A 13,521-nucleotide genomic window follows, 5' to 3' on the forward strand; every position below is an offset into this window, starting at 1 on the left:
CACACACACACACACACACACACACACACACACACACACACACACACACACACACACACACACACACACACACACACACACACAGATATTTCAATGATAAGAGAAAACTATTTAGTCACTAATTAAATATATATATATATATAGAGTATATCATGGAATTGACAATGATTGCAATGATTAAATGATTTAAAAAGTGCCTAATGAATGACTGTGGCTAAATAAAATGTGCAGTTCTACCCAGTGTTGAGTTGCTGAAGAGCTGCAGTGATACAGTGAACTCTGCCGTATAAGGGACAAGAAGCAGCGGCGACGAGCAAAGAAGTCTCAGCCTGAGCAACTTCAGCTTTCAAACACGCCATCAGGAACAGCACCACTGGAACGCAGGAAAATCATAAACGCTCACAGATTAGCCAGCATTAAAGCATGATGTGGTGTTAAAACAAAATAAAGTAGCACATTAAAAGATGAGACATGTATCAACATTTGTGTTCTGATGTACATGAAGATTGTACTTCCCTTTTTTTTTTTTTTTTTTACAGACTCAATCATTTACACTATTTTAACAACCACTACCTTTATCTCATATATTTATAGTCCCTTTTATTCAACAAACATGTTTCTGTGTAGCCGATAAGGTTTACATTTCACTGCAAGTTGTATTCTGTGTATAACTATGTGAGAGAAAAAAAAATCCTCCATCTTGAATTTATAAATGTCGGTCAGCAAGACTTTAGTATACCTGCTATTGTGTTTTTCTCTAAAATGGAGACCTCAGAAGCCTGGATAAAGTCTGGTAGCTGTAGAGGAACACTTTTCTCGCAGGCACAATGGAGCAGCGCCTGCTGGAGAGCCTCCTGGTGCAGAAGCAGGTTGAGCAAGTGGGCAGCTGTGATGCTGTCGAAAGGCTTGGTACTGGTGCTGAGGTCCAGAGCAGCCTGGAGCACACACTGCAAACTAGCTGGCTCCTGAGCAGCAACAACAAATGCAGGAGAATTAACTGTAATGTAATTGATATAAATTGACAAAGTTTGACAATAGGATGTCACGCTGTAACATTACAGTCAGACTTCAACAAACCTGTAAGCCTACTGTTTCGGGAGGCAGTTTTTGCAGCAGTGTACAGGCCAGCTGTTTCACCTCCAGGAAGTTGCTGGACAGACAGTAGAGGACAGCCTGTGCATGTGGAACAGTCACACAATCTCCCAAAGCAAAGCTCTCCAAATCTGTGACATAAACAAAAGAGAAACAAAAGAGAAAGCCATATTATTTGTCTGGCGGGTTTTTATCAACGAAAGACTTCACCATGATATTCCGCACTTAATTAATCTGATTTTGTTCATGAGTGCAGCATAAAGGCAGACCATGCAAGTGCAATCAATTAAATTAAACGTTTTAAAAATTTTAAATTTTTGGCACCCTAGGAGAGATTCCTATTGTTATTCCTATTGTTAACCCCCTCCTGTAACATATACAGTGGAACCTTGACCGCGACCTTGACACTCGTGACTTCGATAGTTTGTGACTTTTCATTTGGAACCGGACTAAAAGTAACTCGCGAAACATTTTGAGAGTTTGAGAGTGGCTCAAAAGTTCGAAAAAACATTTCAAAACAGATTTTGTGATGATAAATTACATAAATTTTTTTAAAAAACTCTTATTATTCTATTATTTATTTAAAGTAGTAAATAAAACATTTATGACAAGTAATTTTTTGTTGAGTTTAGAGGAAAAATTCTCTCTTTCTTTCGGCTTCTCCAAAATACATGTACAATTCTCAAATTTACAATACATGTACAAAGCTCGCTGGGTCAGATTTTGTAAGATGTGCTAAATATAGGATCATTTCTATCAAATCTTTTAATGTTAAATATCTAGTATATCAGACACTTCTTGTTATTTTTGTATGGTTGTTTTTTCCGTTTAGCAAAAAAACTAAAAACTAAAAAATAAAAAATCACAATAGGATCTTTCTGGTTTTTCTTAAAGAGGAATTAATGTGGAAAATTATTATAAAACTTATACAAAAAGACACATCTAAAGGTTTGGAAAAGGCTTGGTCGGCACATACTGGAACCTTTGCTGAGAATGACAGAATTCGTTAATTTGTTTTATTCACAGACACACTTCATAAGAAACTAGAGGCAGTAGAGGCACTTCCATTCTAAACATGAGCTGAATAATGATTTCAACACATTGCAGAAAAAAATAAAATTTATGTTTATGAGGGATTTATGTCAAAGTTTTTCAATGCAGCTAGAGCAATGGACATTGCAGCAAGCAATGCTTGACCCAGCCACTGGACTTTTTGAACAATTTGCCATATACTGAGATTTGGGGCCGTTCCTATGTGATGATGTGATTTGTGTAAAATGTTAGATCTATCGATGTCCAATGTGCATGAATGTGTGCTGAATCAATATATCCTTATGTGTATGGCCAGTTCTTACCCACAACATATGCACTTCTTCACGAATGATGCTACAGGGTTATCCCAGTTAGTTTCGTAATGTCAATGTTGTCCCACATAGACAAAATAGGTTAAAGTATAGACTTTTGCAAATGGTATAAATAATGAAATTGATGGTGTGGGTTCTTTATCATTTAAAGCTAACACTTGATTAGGATCACTGTCGCTGTGTGACAAATAAGAATCAAATAATCCAGTTTGGCAATAAGAGAAATGCTGGATGTATTCTAAACAATAATTAGTAATGTTTTAATGATATTTAATCTGCATCTGCCATGTTAATCGGGTTAAAGGGTGCTGTTGTGTGTACATATACATTTATGGCATCTGGCAAATGCCCTTATCCAAAGCGACTTACTAAATTAATCTCATTCATACAACTAAGCAGCTATGGTGTTAAGGGCCTTCTTCATTTTATGACCTTCAGATCCAAAGGCCAAAGCCTTAACTCCAATGCCTTAACCACGAAGCTACCACCTCCATGAGATAAAGCAATAATACTATAGTGAGTACTGAGCAATATTAAAGCTCTTCACATAACAAACTTGACAGACCCTCAGTGCTTTAAAAAATCTCTAATTTCATTATTCTATGAAATTACTAATCCATTTTTACTAAAATGTATTTGTTCTATAAAGTCCTCGAAGAAAATAAAGATGAGTGATGTGATTTATCAGGGTAGAAGAATGATTAGTACCCATGCTGAAAGAGAAATGATCAGCCACCAGTCCCAAAAGCTGCAAAGTCACCAAACAACTGGAGAAAGAGGCTCCTGGCTGCAGCACTTGGAATAAACTCTCACAGAACCAGCAGAGAAACTCCTGAGAAGACAGACACAAACATACTTTTTTTTTTTTTTTTTTTTTTACATAAAGTTGCTTTATAGAATACACAAGTCAAAGCACTATAATTGTCTTTATTAACTCCTGACTCGAACTCGCCACAACACCCGTGGCCTTAATTGTGAAATTTTTCCTCATGATAATTGCAATAGATATCAATGGGTGTTTGACTCATTAATATCATTCTATTAACAGATTGTTGTGCTTAGCGTAACATTAGTCATGAGCCTTTTCACATAAACTGAGTTGATTAAGAGTCTCGTGAACAAAAATAATGATAGGAATAAATAATAGTACTTTGGATACTTAAGTATATTTAAAGGCAGATACTTTTGTACTTTTACTGAAGTAAAATTTTACCAAGTGCATCTCTACTTTAATGCAAGTCTTCTTCTTCTTCTTTCGGCTGCTCCCATTAGGGGTGGCCACAACGGATCATCCGTCTCCATACCACCCTGTCCTCTACATCTGCCTCTTTCACACCAACTACCTGCATGTCTTCCCTCACCACATCCATAAACCTCCTCCTTGGCCTTCCTCTTTTCCTCCTACCTGGTGGCTCCATCCTCAGCATTCTTCTACCAATATAATTCATGTCCCTCCTCTGCACATGTCCAAACCATCTCAATCTCGCCTCCCTCACCTTGTCACCAAAACATCCTACATGCGCTGTCCCTCTAATAAACTCATTTATAATCTTATCCATCCTCGTCACTCCCAACGAAAACCTCAACATCTTCAGCTCTGCTACCTCAAGCTCCACCTCCTGTCTTTTACTCAATGCCATCTTCCTCCTTCAGTTTCCACCATCTTATTCTTCTTTCAGTCCACACTCTCATCCTCTTCTTCTCCACCTCCAAAACCATCCTACAGACCACCATCCGATGCTGTCTAGCTACACTGTCTCCTGCCAATACCTTACAGTCTCCAATCTCCTTCAGGTTGCATCTCCTGCATAGCACATAGTCCACCTGTGTGCACCTTCCTCCACTCTTATACGTCACCCTATGATCCTCCTTCTTCTTAAAATACGTGTTCACCACTGCCATTTCCATCCTTTTAGCAAAATCTATCACCATCTGCCCTTCCACATTCCTCTCCTTAAAACCATACCTACCCATCACCTCCTCATCCCTTCTGTTCCCTTCACCTACATGTCCATTAAAGTCTGCCCCAATCACCAATCGTTCTTTCCTAGGTACACCATCTACCACTTCATCTAATTCACTCCAGAATCTTTCCTTCTCCTCCATCTCACAGCCAACTTGTGGAGCATAGGCACTGATGACATTTATCATCATCCCTTCAACTTCCACCTTCACGATCATCACCCTATCAGAAACTCTCTTCACCTCCACTACACTCTTACTGTACTCTTCCTTCAGAATCACCCCTACACCATTTCTCTTTCCATCCACACTATGATAAAACAGTTTAAACCCACCTCCAATGTTCCTGGCCTTACTCCCTTTCCACTTGGTCTCCTGAACACACAACATATCTACCTTTCTTCTCTCCATCACATCAGCTACCTCTCTCCCGTTACCTGTCATAGTACCAACATTTAAAGTACCAACCCGAACCTCTACTCTCCTACACTGCTTCTTTCCCTGCCGTCTCTGTAGACGTCTTCCACCTCTCCTTTTCCTCCTTCGGCCAACAGTAGCCCAATTTCCACCGGTACCCTGTCGGCTAACGATACCTATGGCGGTCGTTGTTAACCCGGGCCTCGAACGATCCGGTATGAAATTCTCATTTGTGATTCGCATATTTGATTTGGCACATGTTTTACGCTGGATGCCCTTCCTAACGCAACCCTCCCCATTTACCCGGGCTTGGGACCGGCACTAAGAGTGCACTGGCTTGTGCATCCATAATGGCTGGGTTCTACTTTAATGCAAGTACTCTGTTCAATTCAAAGATAGGTTTGTTTGTATCCGAGAAAGTTCATAAAGTGAATGTTTGTAAAGCGGGGATCGTCTGTACGTTTTGTTTCCTTATAATTGTATATTTGTCCCTAATGAGTGAGCCAGTGGCGACTGTGGCCACAAAAAGCTCCCTGAGAGGAACCAAAGGAACCAGACTCAAAAGAGAATCCAGATGAGGTCCATTCATTACAATTCCACCAATAAATCCTCCTGTATACCTTTAGAAATAGTTGGTCATGATAAAAATAGATTTACACAAAAAAACATTTTGGTTTTAGCCGCGATATTTCTCCTGTAAAGAATGATACTGGACCTGGTATGAGTTGAGGATGTTCTGGTCTCTCTGTCTTTGCTGCTCATCTTTCTCCTGTGCCAGTCTCTTCTGCAAAGACTGAGTACTCTCCTTCATCCTACACAGGAGCTAGCCACACAACACAGGGAGCACTTAATGGTGTTTGGCAGGCTAGCTGTGCTGCAACTTTGCCATCACAAAGGGTAGAAGAATAAAAGTATGTGGTTCAGACCTTCTTGAACAGGCTGACCATCTGCTGTCTGACTCCAGGTGACTGGCTGTTTAAGTTGCTGGGCAGGAAGTGGCGAAGCAGTTCCATTTCCTGTGTGGAGAGGGTCTCTGTGCTGCGATGGCTCTCGCACACCAATCCAAGGGCGTCAACACGCACCTAATCTCACAAACACATATTGAACAGTTCCTTCAAATGAATAAATATATTTAAAATTAGCTTTGCAACTTAGAAAAGGAAAGAAAATCGTATATTGACTTACCTGGTCATGTTTGTGCACCAGGGCTTGTTTTAGTAACGGGAGAGGTACCATCGTGCCCCAAAGTTCCACATCAGCAGGTTTGAGGACTCCCTGAGCTCTGGCAGCACGGAGACAGGTCATCAATGCACCCAGCGCTCCTCTGCTACCCACAGAGCCTAAAAACACACAGCACAAAGGCTAGGAAAATGTGGGCAAAGACATCTCTGATTGCTTCGGTCTAAAGGATGGAACTAGTATAAGTGCATCCTTTATTGCTACTCATAGGTTTTGCATTTCATCTCTTCACACTTCATCTCTGTCGATCTAAATATAGTAAAACATTGCTTGCAGCCACAATAACTCAAAAACTAGCAGGCCTTGGACCTTTATGTGTCACCAAAAACAATCCATGCAGTACAGAGTAGAAGTTCACCGATAGTGGATTTTACTGATACCATTAGCTAAGTTGGATCGCACTTGCCAATAACCGGTTAAATAAATAAATAAATGAATGAATATTAAAAACCACCATGTAAAAAGTACTGAACTTCATTACAAAAAATTTTAGAAAATAAAAAAACAAAGAACTGAATCAATAAAATGTGCCCGATGCACAATGGAGATGCATTACTATCACACAATCGTAACTTGAAAAAAGTCAAGACATGGCATGGCCTATACAGAAGTCTTAAAGAATGGTGATCATTATGGGCCAGTGTACTGTAATTTGTTAATAATGTAACAAATTAAAGTACATAATTTAGCAAAAGAGCAATTTACACTGTCGTACACTAACAAAACAGTATATACATGTATGTGGCAGCGGAAAATTAAATTTAGGGTAATTATGTATAAAAGTGTACTTATAATAAAGCAAAAGACACATATTGAGTATAACTGTCTTTAATTTTGACATTTGAAAGCTTATAGTAGCTGCTTGTTGAGCAGTGCATGGGGGATTTCTCCTTTGAAAAAATTCACTCATGCTGGGTTGTTTCTTTCTATGAAAACAAGAAGGAAAAAAAAGCATTTAAGTATTCACGGTGTTTTGTTTTTTATTATAATTGCAGATGGCAAGTTGACAACCATGCTTAAAAAAAATCTATAGAAAATATAATACAACATTGTTTTGACAATTTGACAATGGACAAATAAAAAAATAATACGAAGACATTTTGTTCAGTTGTGAAGATATAAGCATCTAGAATATTTAATTTAATTTTGTATAATAATTAAATGATATATGCATAAATTAAATATTCAAACATTGAATGTAGTAAATCACGTTGGAAACAGATAAGTTAACTGTTGTATGAGACAAACGCTATAAAACAATGTTGTGAGCGACGTGACTGTGCAACCTGATGCTCACTAGTCACGACAGAACAGAACTAGTGTGACTGTCACGAAAAACAGTTTACACAATAGCACTTAATTATACTATGATGAGGATTATACAGTTTTTGCTTACCGTGCTGATGTTTCGCCTTCATCCATGACACCAGTGTGTTTTCTTTTCATGTGCTCGTGCATCACTGTGGTATTGAGGGTTACAGTCTTCTTTGTTGCATTGAATATAAAATGCTTCCACGCCTTGGATGACTTGGGATGCACACTTTTCATGCTGCTGTTTGACCTGTATGCTCCCCCATTTCACAAGCGGCTGTGTTATATTGCCGTCTCGCTAACCCGTAACTTAAGCGGCCCAACTAATCGATAACAGCATTCGTTGACAATGAATTTCATTATCGATTATTATCGATTAGTTGTTGCAGCCCTACAGTTACATCCAAAATTAATTTTAAAAAGACAATTCAAATAAACAGCACATAGCATCTTTAAATCCTCTCCAGAGGCCGCTCTCGTACTGTATAACGCAAAACGGAAAAACTATATGTATGGGCAGTATGGATTTTTCCTTATGGTTCCAGCAATCAACTAAGGGTCCACTATTATTGCAGAGAGCTGCAAAACTAAACCCCTGATTAGATATCATGTAGGTTGCAACATTTTTACAGCCTATTAAAGACAGCCATATAGATAATTTCAAAAGCAAAAATAAAGTTGTCTTCTCACCATTTGAGCTGAAAGGCATGTCCTGCAAGGCCTGCACCATGCACCCTAAACTAGCAGGGTTACAGCGCAGCAATTTGGGCAGAAAGTAGTCCAAAATATATGTGGTCTGCTCCAGCCTGGCTGTACATAGCACCTCGAGCAGCGGGATCACCCAAGTCTTGTGCCAGTCATCCATCCAGCCGTGGTCGTCTTGGAATCTGGCACACAGCTGACCCTTGTGACTCACAAACAGTCTCTCTAACAGCTCACTTGAGTAGGTTGCCAGTGTCTGATCACCCATGAGGGCTAGCAGTCTGAAAGGCAAACTGGCATCAAGTTTGAGAAGGTACTCAGCACCTAGGAGCTCAGCCAGACATGCCAGTGAGCCATACTTGCCTTTCGTATGCCAGTCCAGTGCAAGCAGGCTGTGGGTCAGCCGGGTAATGTAAGGGTCAAAAGTTGGATCAGATGCAGGGTCACCACCGCAATGCTGGTGAAGCAGGAGAAGATTTCGGAAGAGGATGCGAGATTGGTGGCGCACGCCGTCCAACGGGTGCTCCCAGTGAGCATAAACGTGGTGGAGAAGACGTGAGGGAAGCAGGCTCTCGCCATCGAGTGACTGGCGGAGAAGAGAAGGTTTGGGTTCAGCCTGGAGGCAGTCAATAGCAGCACTGCCCCATAGGGATAGAACTCTAGAGACCACCATTGCAGTGCTGGACTCCTTCACTCTACATAATGGACAAGGGGACAAAAAGCACAAAAATATATGTACACAAAGACATCTAAAACAAATATGTACATCCAATTTGGTGACAACAATATGGGTGAGGTGCAAATATGGGTGTGATGGTCAAGAATCCACAATCCTTTCTGCTATATGGGTGAGATTTAAAAACACTAAATGAATACATGCTCAGCTTCTACATTTTTTTTTTCAGTTGCTTTGGAGCATTTCTCACATCATTCTAAATATTTGCAATCCAGTAAAGGGTTATAATAAACCATTTCTCGAAAAAAAATTGTACAAACAAGACCACACAAAAAAATGTAATATGTACAGTCAACCCCTGAGAAATTGCGGTTCGGAACTCGCAACTCGGAACATTTGCAGGTTCTCGTTTGAAACCTAAGTAACAGCAAGTTATCTTAAAATTCGTGGGAATCCGCAGCAGGACCGAATGTTCAGGAAAGTTAGGATTTAACATTTTAAACTATAGTATGTATTTGGTAAAATACTGTATGGTACCATAGGGGCTGCGGGGGTGCGTCTTACGCTCCAAACACGCTCCACCCATCTAAACTTCATTTAGATGGCTATTTTAATTATTCTTTTCTACACTTACAATTAAGGCGTTTAACAGACACTCTTAACCAGAGCGGTGTACAAAAGTGCTTTGAAGTTTTGCTCAATGAATCGATCAACACTGGTTCACGAGGTTGCAAACTTCGGATACCATCAGACTCTTTTTTTTTTTTAAATACATAAAGAGACAGGGATATAAGTGCTAGTTCAATTGTTTTAGGAAGAGGTACGTCTTCAACCTGTGTTTGAAGATAGGAAGTAACTCAGCAGTTCGGAGATCAAGATCTAGGGGAAACAGACTCCAAAATCTTACCCTGAGAGAGAGCGGGAGCAGTTTTCTCATTAATATATAATCCCAACAGTAAAGACTTCACTTAAACTTAGGCTTGGATAAGCAGTGGCTTGGCCAGTGTTAGTCTTGGTATCATACAAATTCCCATAATGTCTTGCATTCACCTTGCATCAAGAGACAGGATCACATCAGGGATAAGGAGCAGCAGTTTCTCATCCTGTAAGCCAAGTGTCCTTCCTCTCCAGTTGAGCATGGCTAAAGCTCCGTGGCTCAGATACAGAGCCAGCGCAGCCGGCCTGCATCTCGCATACAGTCTTGCACAGCTTTCTTTCAACCACTGGGGGGCACCATCTCCTTCCTGTTGGGTGCACTGCAGAAGACCTGCCACCTTGAATGCAGACAAAAGAAAGATGCTTTATACTTGTCACATGTACTTTACAGCACAGTGGAATTCTTTATTCGCATATACCAGCTATGGTAGGAAGCAGGGGACAGAGCACAGGGACAACCATGATACAGCATCCCTGGAGCACAGAGGGGTTAAACCACGGGGTTTGAACCCCCACCTTGCGTTTAGTAACCCAGAGCCTTAACCACTGATCTACTACATTTCATCAATGTAATTGTGTAAAACTTTGTAGGTTCAAACTACAACCATTAGCAACTATTTCATATTATTTTCATTATTTTTTTAAAGGGGAGAAAATACCACTCACCAGAACAGCTAGACTGTCCCCATTCCCCATGACAGACTTTATAAGCAGTACTACAGCCATTCCAGCTGTGCTTTGCACTGCCTGAACAAACTCCTCTGGATTTCCCAGGAAAGGAAAAAAAATTTAAAAAGGGTTTTTAAACGCATAATAAAATAATTAATGTAATACTACGTCAATACCATTCATGCTCGCGTACCATCAGTAAGAATTTGTGTGTAACACTGTAGGAGTCCACTGAATGCTTGCTGTAGAGCGCTGCTGCTCGACGTCTCCAGCTGGGAAGCACTGATCAGCTCCTGAGATCTCTGAACTACCAACATGGAGGCTTTAACCACAGCCAGACAGCTATGCATGAGCTGGGCCTGGGCTACATGGCAGCCAGCCAGACCCCTTCACAAGAACACAGAGAGAGAGTTAACACTTACACATAGCATTGCACTATTTAACAGGGCTATTTAAAAACAAGCATAAAAATTTAAGGTTTACCTGTTTTGCTCTAGACATTCTCTCAAAACTTTCTGGAAGAACTGAAGTACTATAAGAGCAACATGAAACATAAATCAGTTGAAATCTAAATAAACTAAACAGAGCCTAAAAATTTGAGCCGATAGTGGATTTTACTTGCCGATAACCACTTAAACAATCAATATTGTTTAAAATAGATACTGAATAAAAAAAAGAATCAAACACTCTATGTAAAATAGTGCTGAACATTATTTAAAAAAATAATAATAATAAAAAAAATGTACTGAATGATAAAAATGAATGATTAAATATGAATATATTAAAATATATATAAAACACTACAAATAAATAAAAAACCTAACAATTAAAATCAACAGAATGTGGCTTCAGTGATTCAGCTCTAGAGGCCGGTCTCGTACTGTATAAAACAACCCGGAAAAACTATTGGTATGGAGTTTTGCCGACTGACGATAGATTTAGCAATCAACTATCAATGGTGACTTATCGGAAAAACCGATAAATCAGTCGACCTCTATTTTTATTTGCCTAAAAGGTGTTGTAAAATGAATACCAACCTTCTGTTATTAAGCGATGAATACATTTCTCCCCTGTGGCACAGAACAACACATATTTAGAGCAGTCGCTGATTTAAAAAGCGGACAGATGTGCTAATACTGTTAATGACAAAATGCTAGCAAATGGAGAGAAAAACCTGAATGTCTACCATTTATACTGGTGGATGAGCTAAGACTTTTTCTTTGCCAAGATATAAAACAAGCAACAGGATGATTTCATCTAGAAAAAGTCAACCTGAAGTGACAGCACCCTAGAAGAAGTGAAAGCAGCTAGAAAAATCTGCATCTTTTACATCATGCATACTTTTTTCTTATTCATAGCCATAGCAAGAGGTCAAACTGTAGATACTGTACTGGCACCTCTTCAGATGAAGACATACCAATGGGGAAAGAGTCCAGACAGGAAGTGATGCAGTCGGTTAGATGGGTGTAATGTTTTGTGCTCAGAGAGGACAAGGACACAGACAGGCGCTCAGACAGACAGCACACAGCTTTCTCCTGCAGCCAGTCAGGAACATTCCCCAAGGCACTGTAGAGACAGGAAGGGAGAAAACAAAACAGAGGGCATTGACATATATTATGTAGGGATGTATAATCAATTCAATGCAGCTTTATTTGTTTAACACTTTTAATAGTGAACACTTTCTCAAAGCAGCTTAACAGAGATAAAAAGGTTATAAATTTTTTATTTATATAAATAGGTTATACATTTTTTATTTTTATGTTCGTGCCTATAAGTTCATTCCTAATGAGCGAGCCAGTGGAAACACTCCCAGACTCAAAAAGGAACCCATCTCTATTTGTTAGCACCGAATGCCCTTTTATTGTAGTTTCATTATTGTTAAAGTGTGATGTTCAGTGATGGTTGCTAAATGCAGGACTGCTCATGAAAAGTTTAGTCCTAAGCCATTGCAGCAGACCGTATATAATATTAAATGTGAGGATGTGCATCTCCATAACTGAGCCCGATGCAATTCGCAGCTACTGATGTGCTACGATTCGCCCGCATTACGATGCATTCGGATTGGATTTCGATGCGATTCAGCACGATGCGATTCAATGCAATACAATGTAATGAAAAAATATATTATGCTATGCAATTCAGTATTGCACAGATAGTTCCTAATAGTACTTTAATTCCCTTGGTTTAGAGAGACAGACAGCTCTACCTCTGCCAAGTTAATCTACATTCTATGTGACTCTTATTACACGCCTCGGTCTCCGTAGTGTTGAGATACGCCATATTCACGTAGCAGCAGTGGTGCTGAGAGAACGCGCTTGAGAAACAGTTTAGCGAGAAGTAATCAATCAACATATCAAATATTGGTCACAAATGATTGCTCACTTTCTAAATCATAAAAGAAAAGTGCACCTACTAATAGTTATATACAAATACATCGTTTTTCACGTTTATTATTATATTTTAAAAAAAATACCAGGTTTCATGCCGGTCGTAGCATTTTATTTTGTAGTATTTATCCGCCACACCTTAAAGGCCGCTCCGTGAAAATACTGTCTGACGTTAAACCTGTCCGTGGCGCAAAAAAGGTTGGGGACCACTGATCTAAGTATATACGTGTATATCAGAAAAAGAGAAGGTACAATGACACTCACCTGGCCACAGCCCTCCTCAGTGGATTTTTAGCCTGCAGTGTGCTAGTGTATATGACTGCTAGAGTGTCCAAGCACGCAGTGACTAAAGGATCTGGTGAAGACTCAGCCTCTGATGCATGTTCCAGCATAGAACCTGCCTGCAAGGTCACAACATAAACCTTCACTATAATTACACTAACTGACCATTTTAGAATTCGTAGGTATACAACGACTGGCCATAGCTGACCTGCTGCTATGCACTTTTCCTACAGAGGACAGAACCAACCCTGAGCAGAAATTATGCAAGTGGTTTAGTTTCAGCAGTGTAGCTATGTACACTTGCTGCCACTTCATTTGGTTCACTTGCCCTTTACACAATAGGCCTCAATTAATTTATTTTTTTATAAAGTCGCATTAAATGTTTATAAAACAAACCGATCTCAAGATTCACTCGGAATTGACTAAACATTCAAACATTATGATTTTTATCTTGTATTATGAGATGGTATCCAAAAAGGGTTGA

At 39.5% G+C, this 13,521-nt stretch overlaps 1 protein-coding gene across 3 annotated transcripts in view; it reads right to left on the bottom strand.

Annotated features, from left to right (window-relative positions):
• Nucleotides 1-13,521, bottom strand: part of thada (THADA armadillo repeat containing) — a 98,168-nt gene that overhangs the window by 79,054 nt on the left and 5,593 nt on the right. For all 3 annotated transcript variants that reach the window (XM_083539839.1, XM_083539837.1, XM_083539838.1), the window contains exons 4-18: nucleotides 13,020-13,156; nucleotides 11,786-11,934; nucleotides 11,406-11,438; nucleotides 10,852-10,900; nucleotides 10,562-10,755; nucleotides 10,366-10,460; nucleotides 9,814-10,037; nucleotides 8,076-8,782; nucleotides 6,021-6,175; nucleotides 5,762-5,917; nucleotides 5,551-5,658; nucleotides 3,165-3,288; nucleotides 1,078-1,223; nucleotides 740-965; nucleotides 238-373 (exon numbers count right to left, since the gene is read on the bottom strand). In XM_083539839.1, the coding sequence (XP_083395965.1) occupies nucleotides 238-373; nucleotides 740-965; nucleotides 1,078-1,223; nucleotides 3,165-3,288; nucleotides 5,551-5,658; nucleotides 5,762-5,917; nucleotides 6,021-6,175; nucleotides 8,076-8,782; nucleotides 9,814-10,037; nucleotides 10,366-10,460; nucleotides 10,562-10,755; nucleotides 10,852-10,900; nucleotides 11,406-11,438; nucleotides 11,786-11,934; nucleotides 13,020-13,156 (2,639 nt within the window). The remainder of the gene's footprint in view (nucleotides 1-237; nucleotides 374-739; nucleotides 966-1,077; nucleotides 1,224-3,164; nucleotides 3,289-5,550; nucleotides 5,659-5,761; nucleotides 5,918-6,020; nucleotides 6,176-8,075; nucleotides 8,783-9,813; nucleotides 10,038-10,365; nucleotides 10,461-10,561; nucleotides 10,756-10,851; nucleotides 10,901-11,405; nucleotides 11,439-11,785; nucleotides 11,935-13,019; nucleotides 13,157-13,521) is intronic.

This window comes from Silurus aristotelis (assembly GCF_946808225.1).
Source record: "Silurus aristotelis genome assembly, chromosome: 4".
NCBI lineage: Eukaryota > Metazoa > Chordata > Actinopteri > Siluriformes > Siluridae > Silurus > Silurus aristotelis.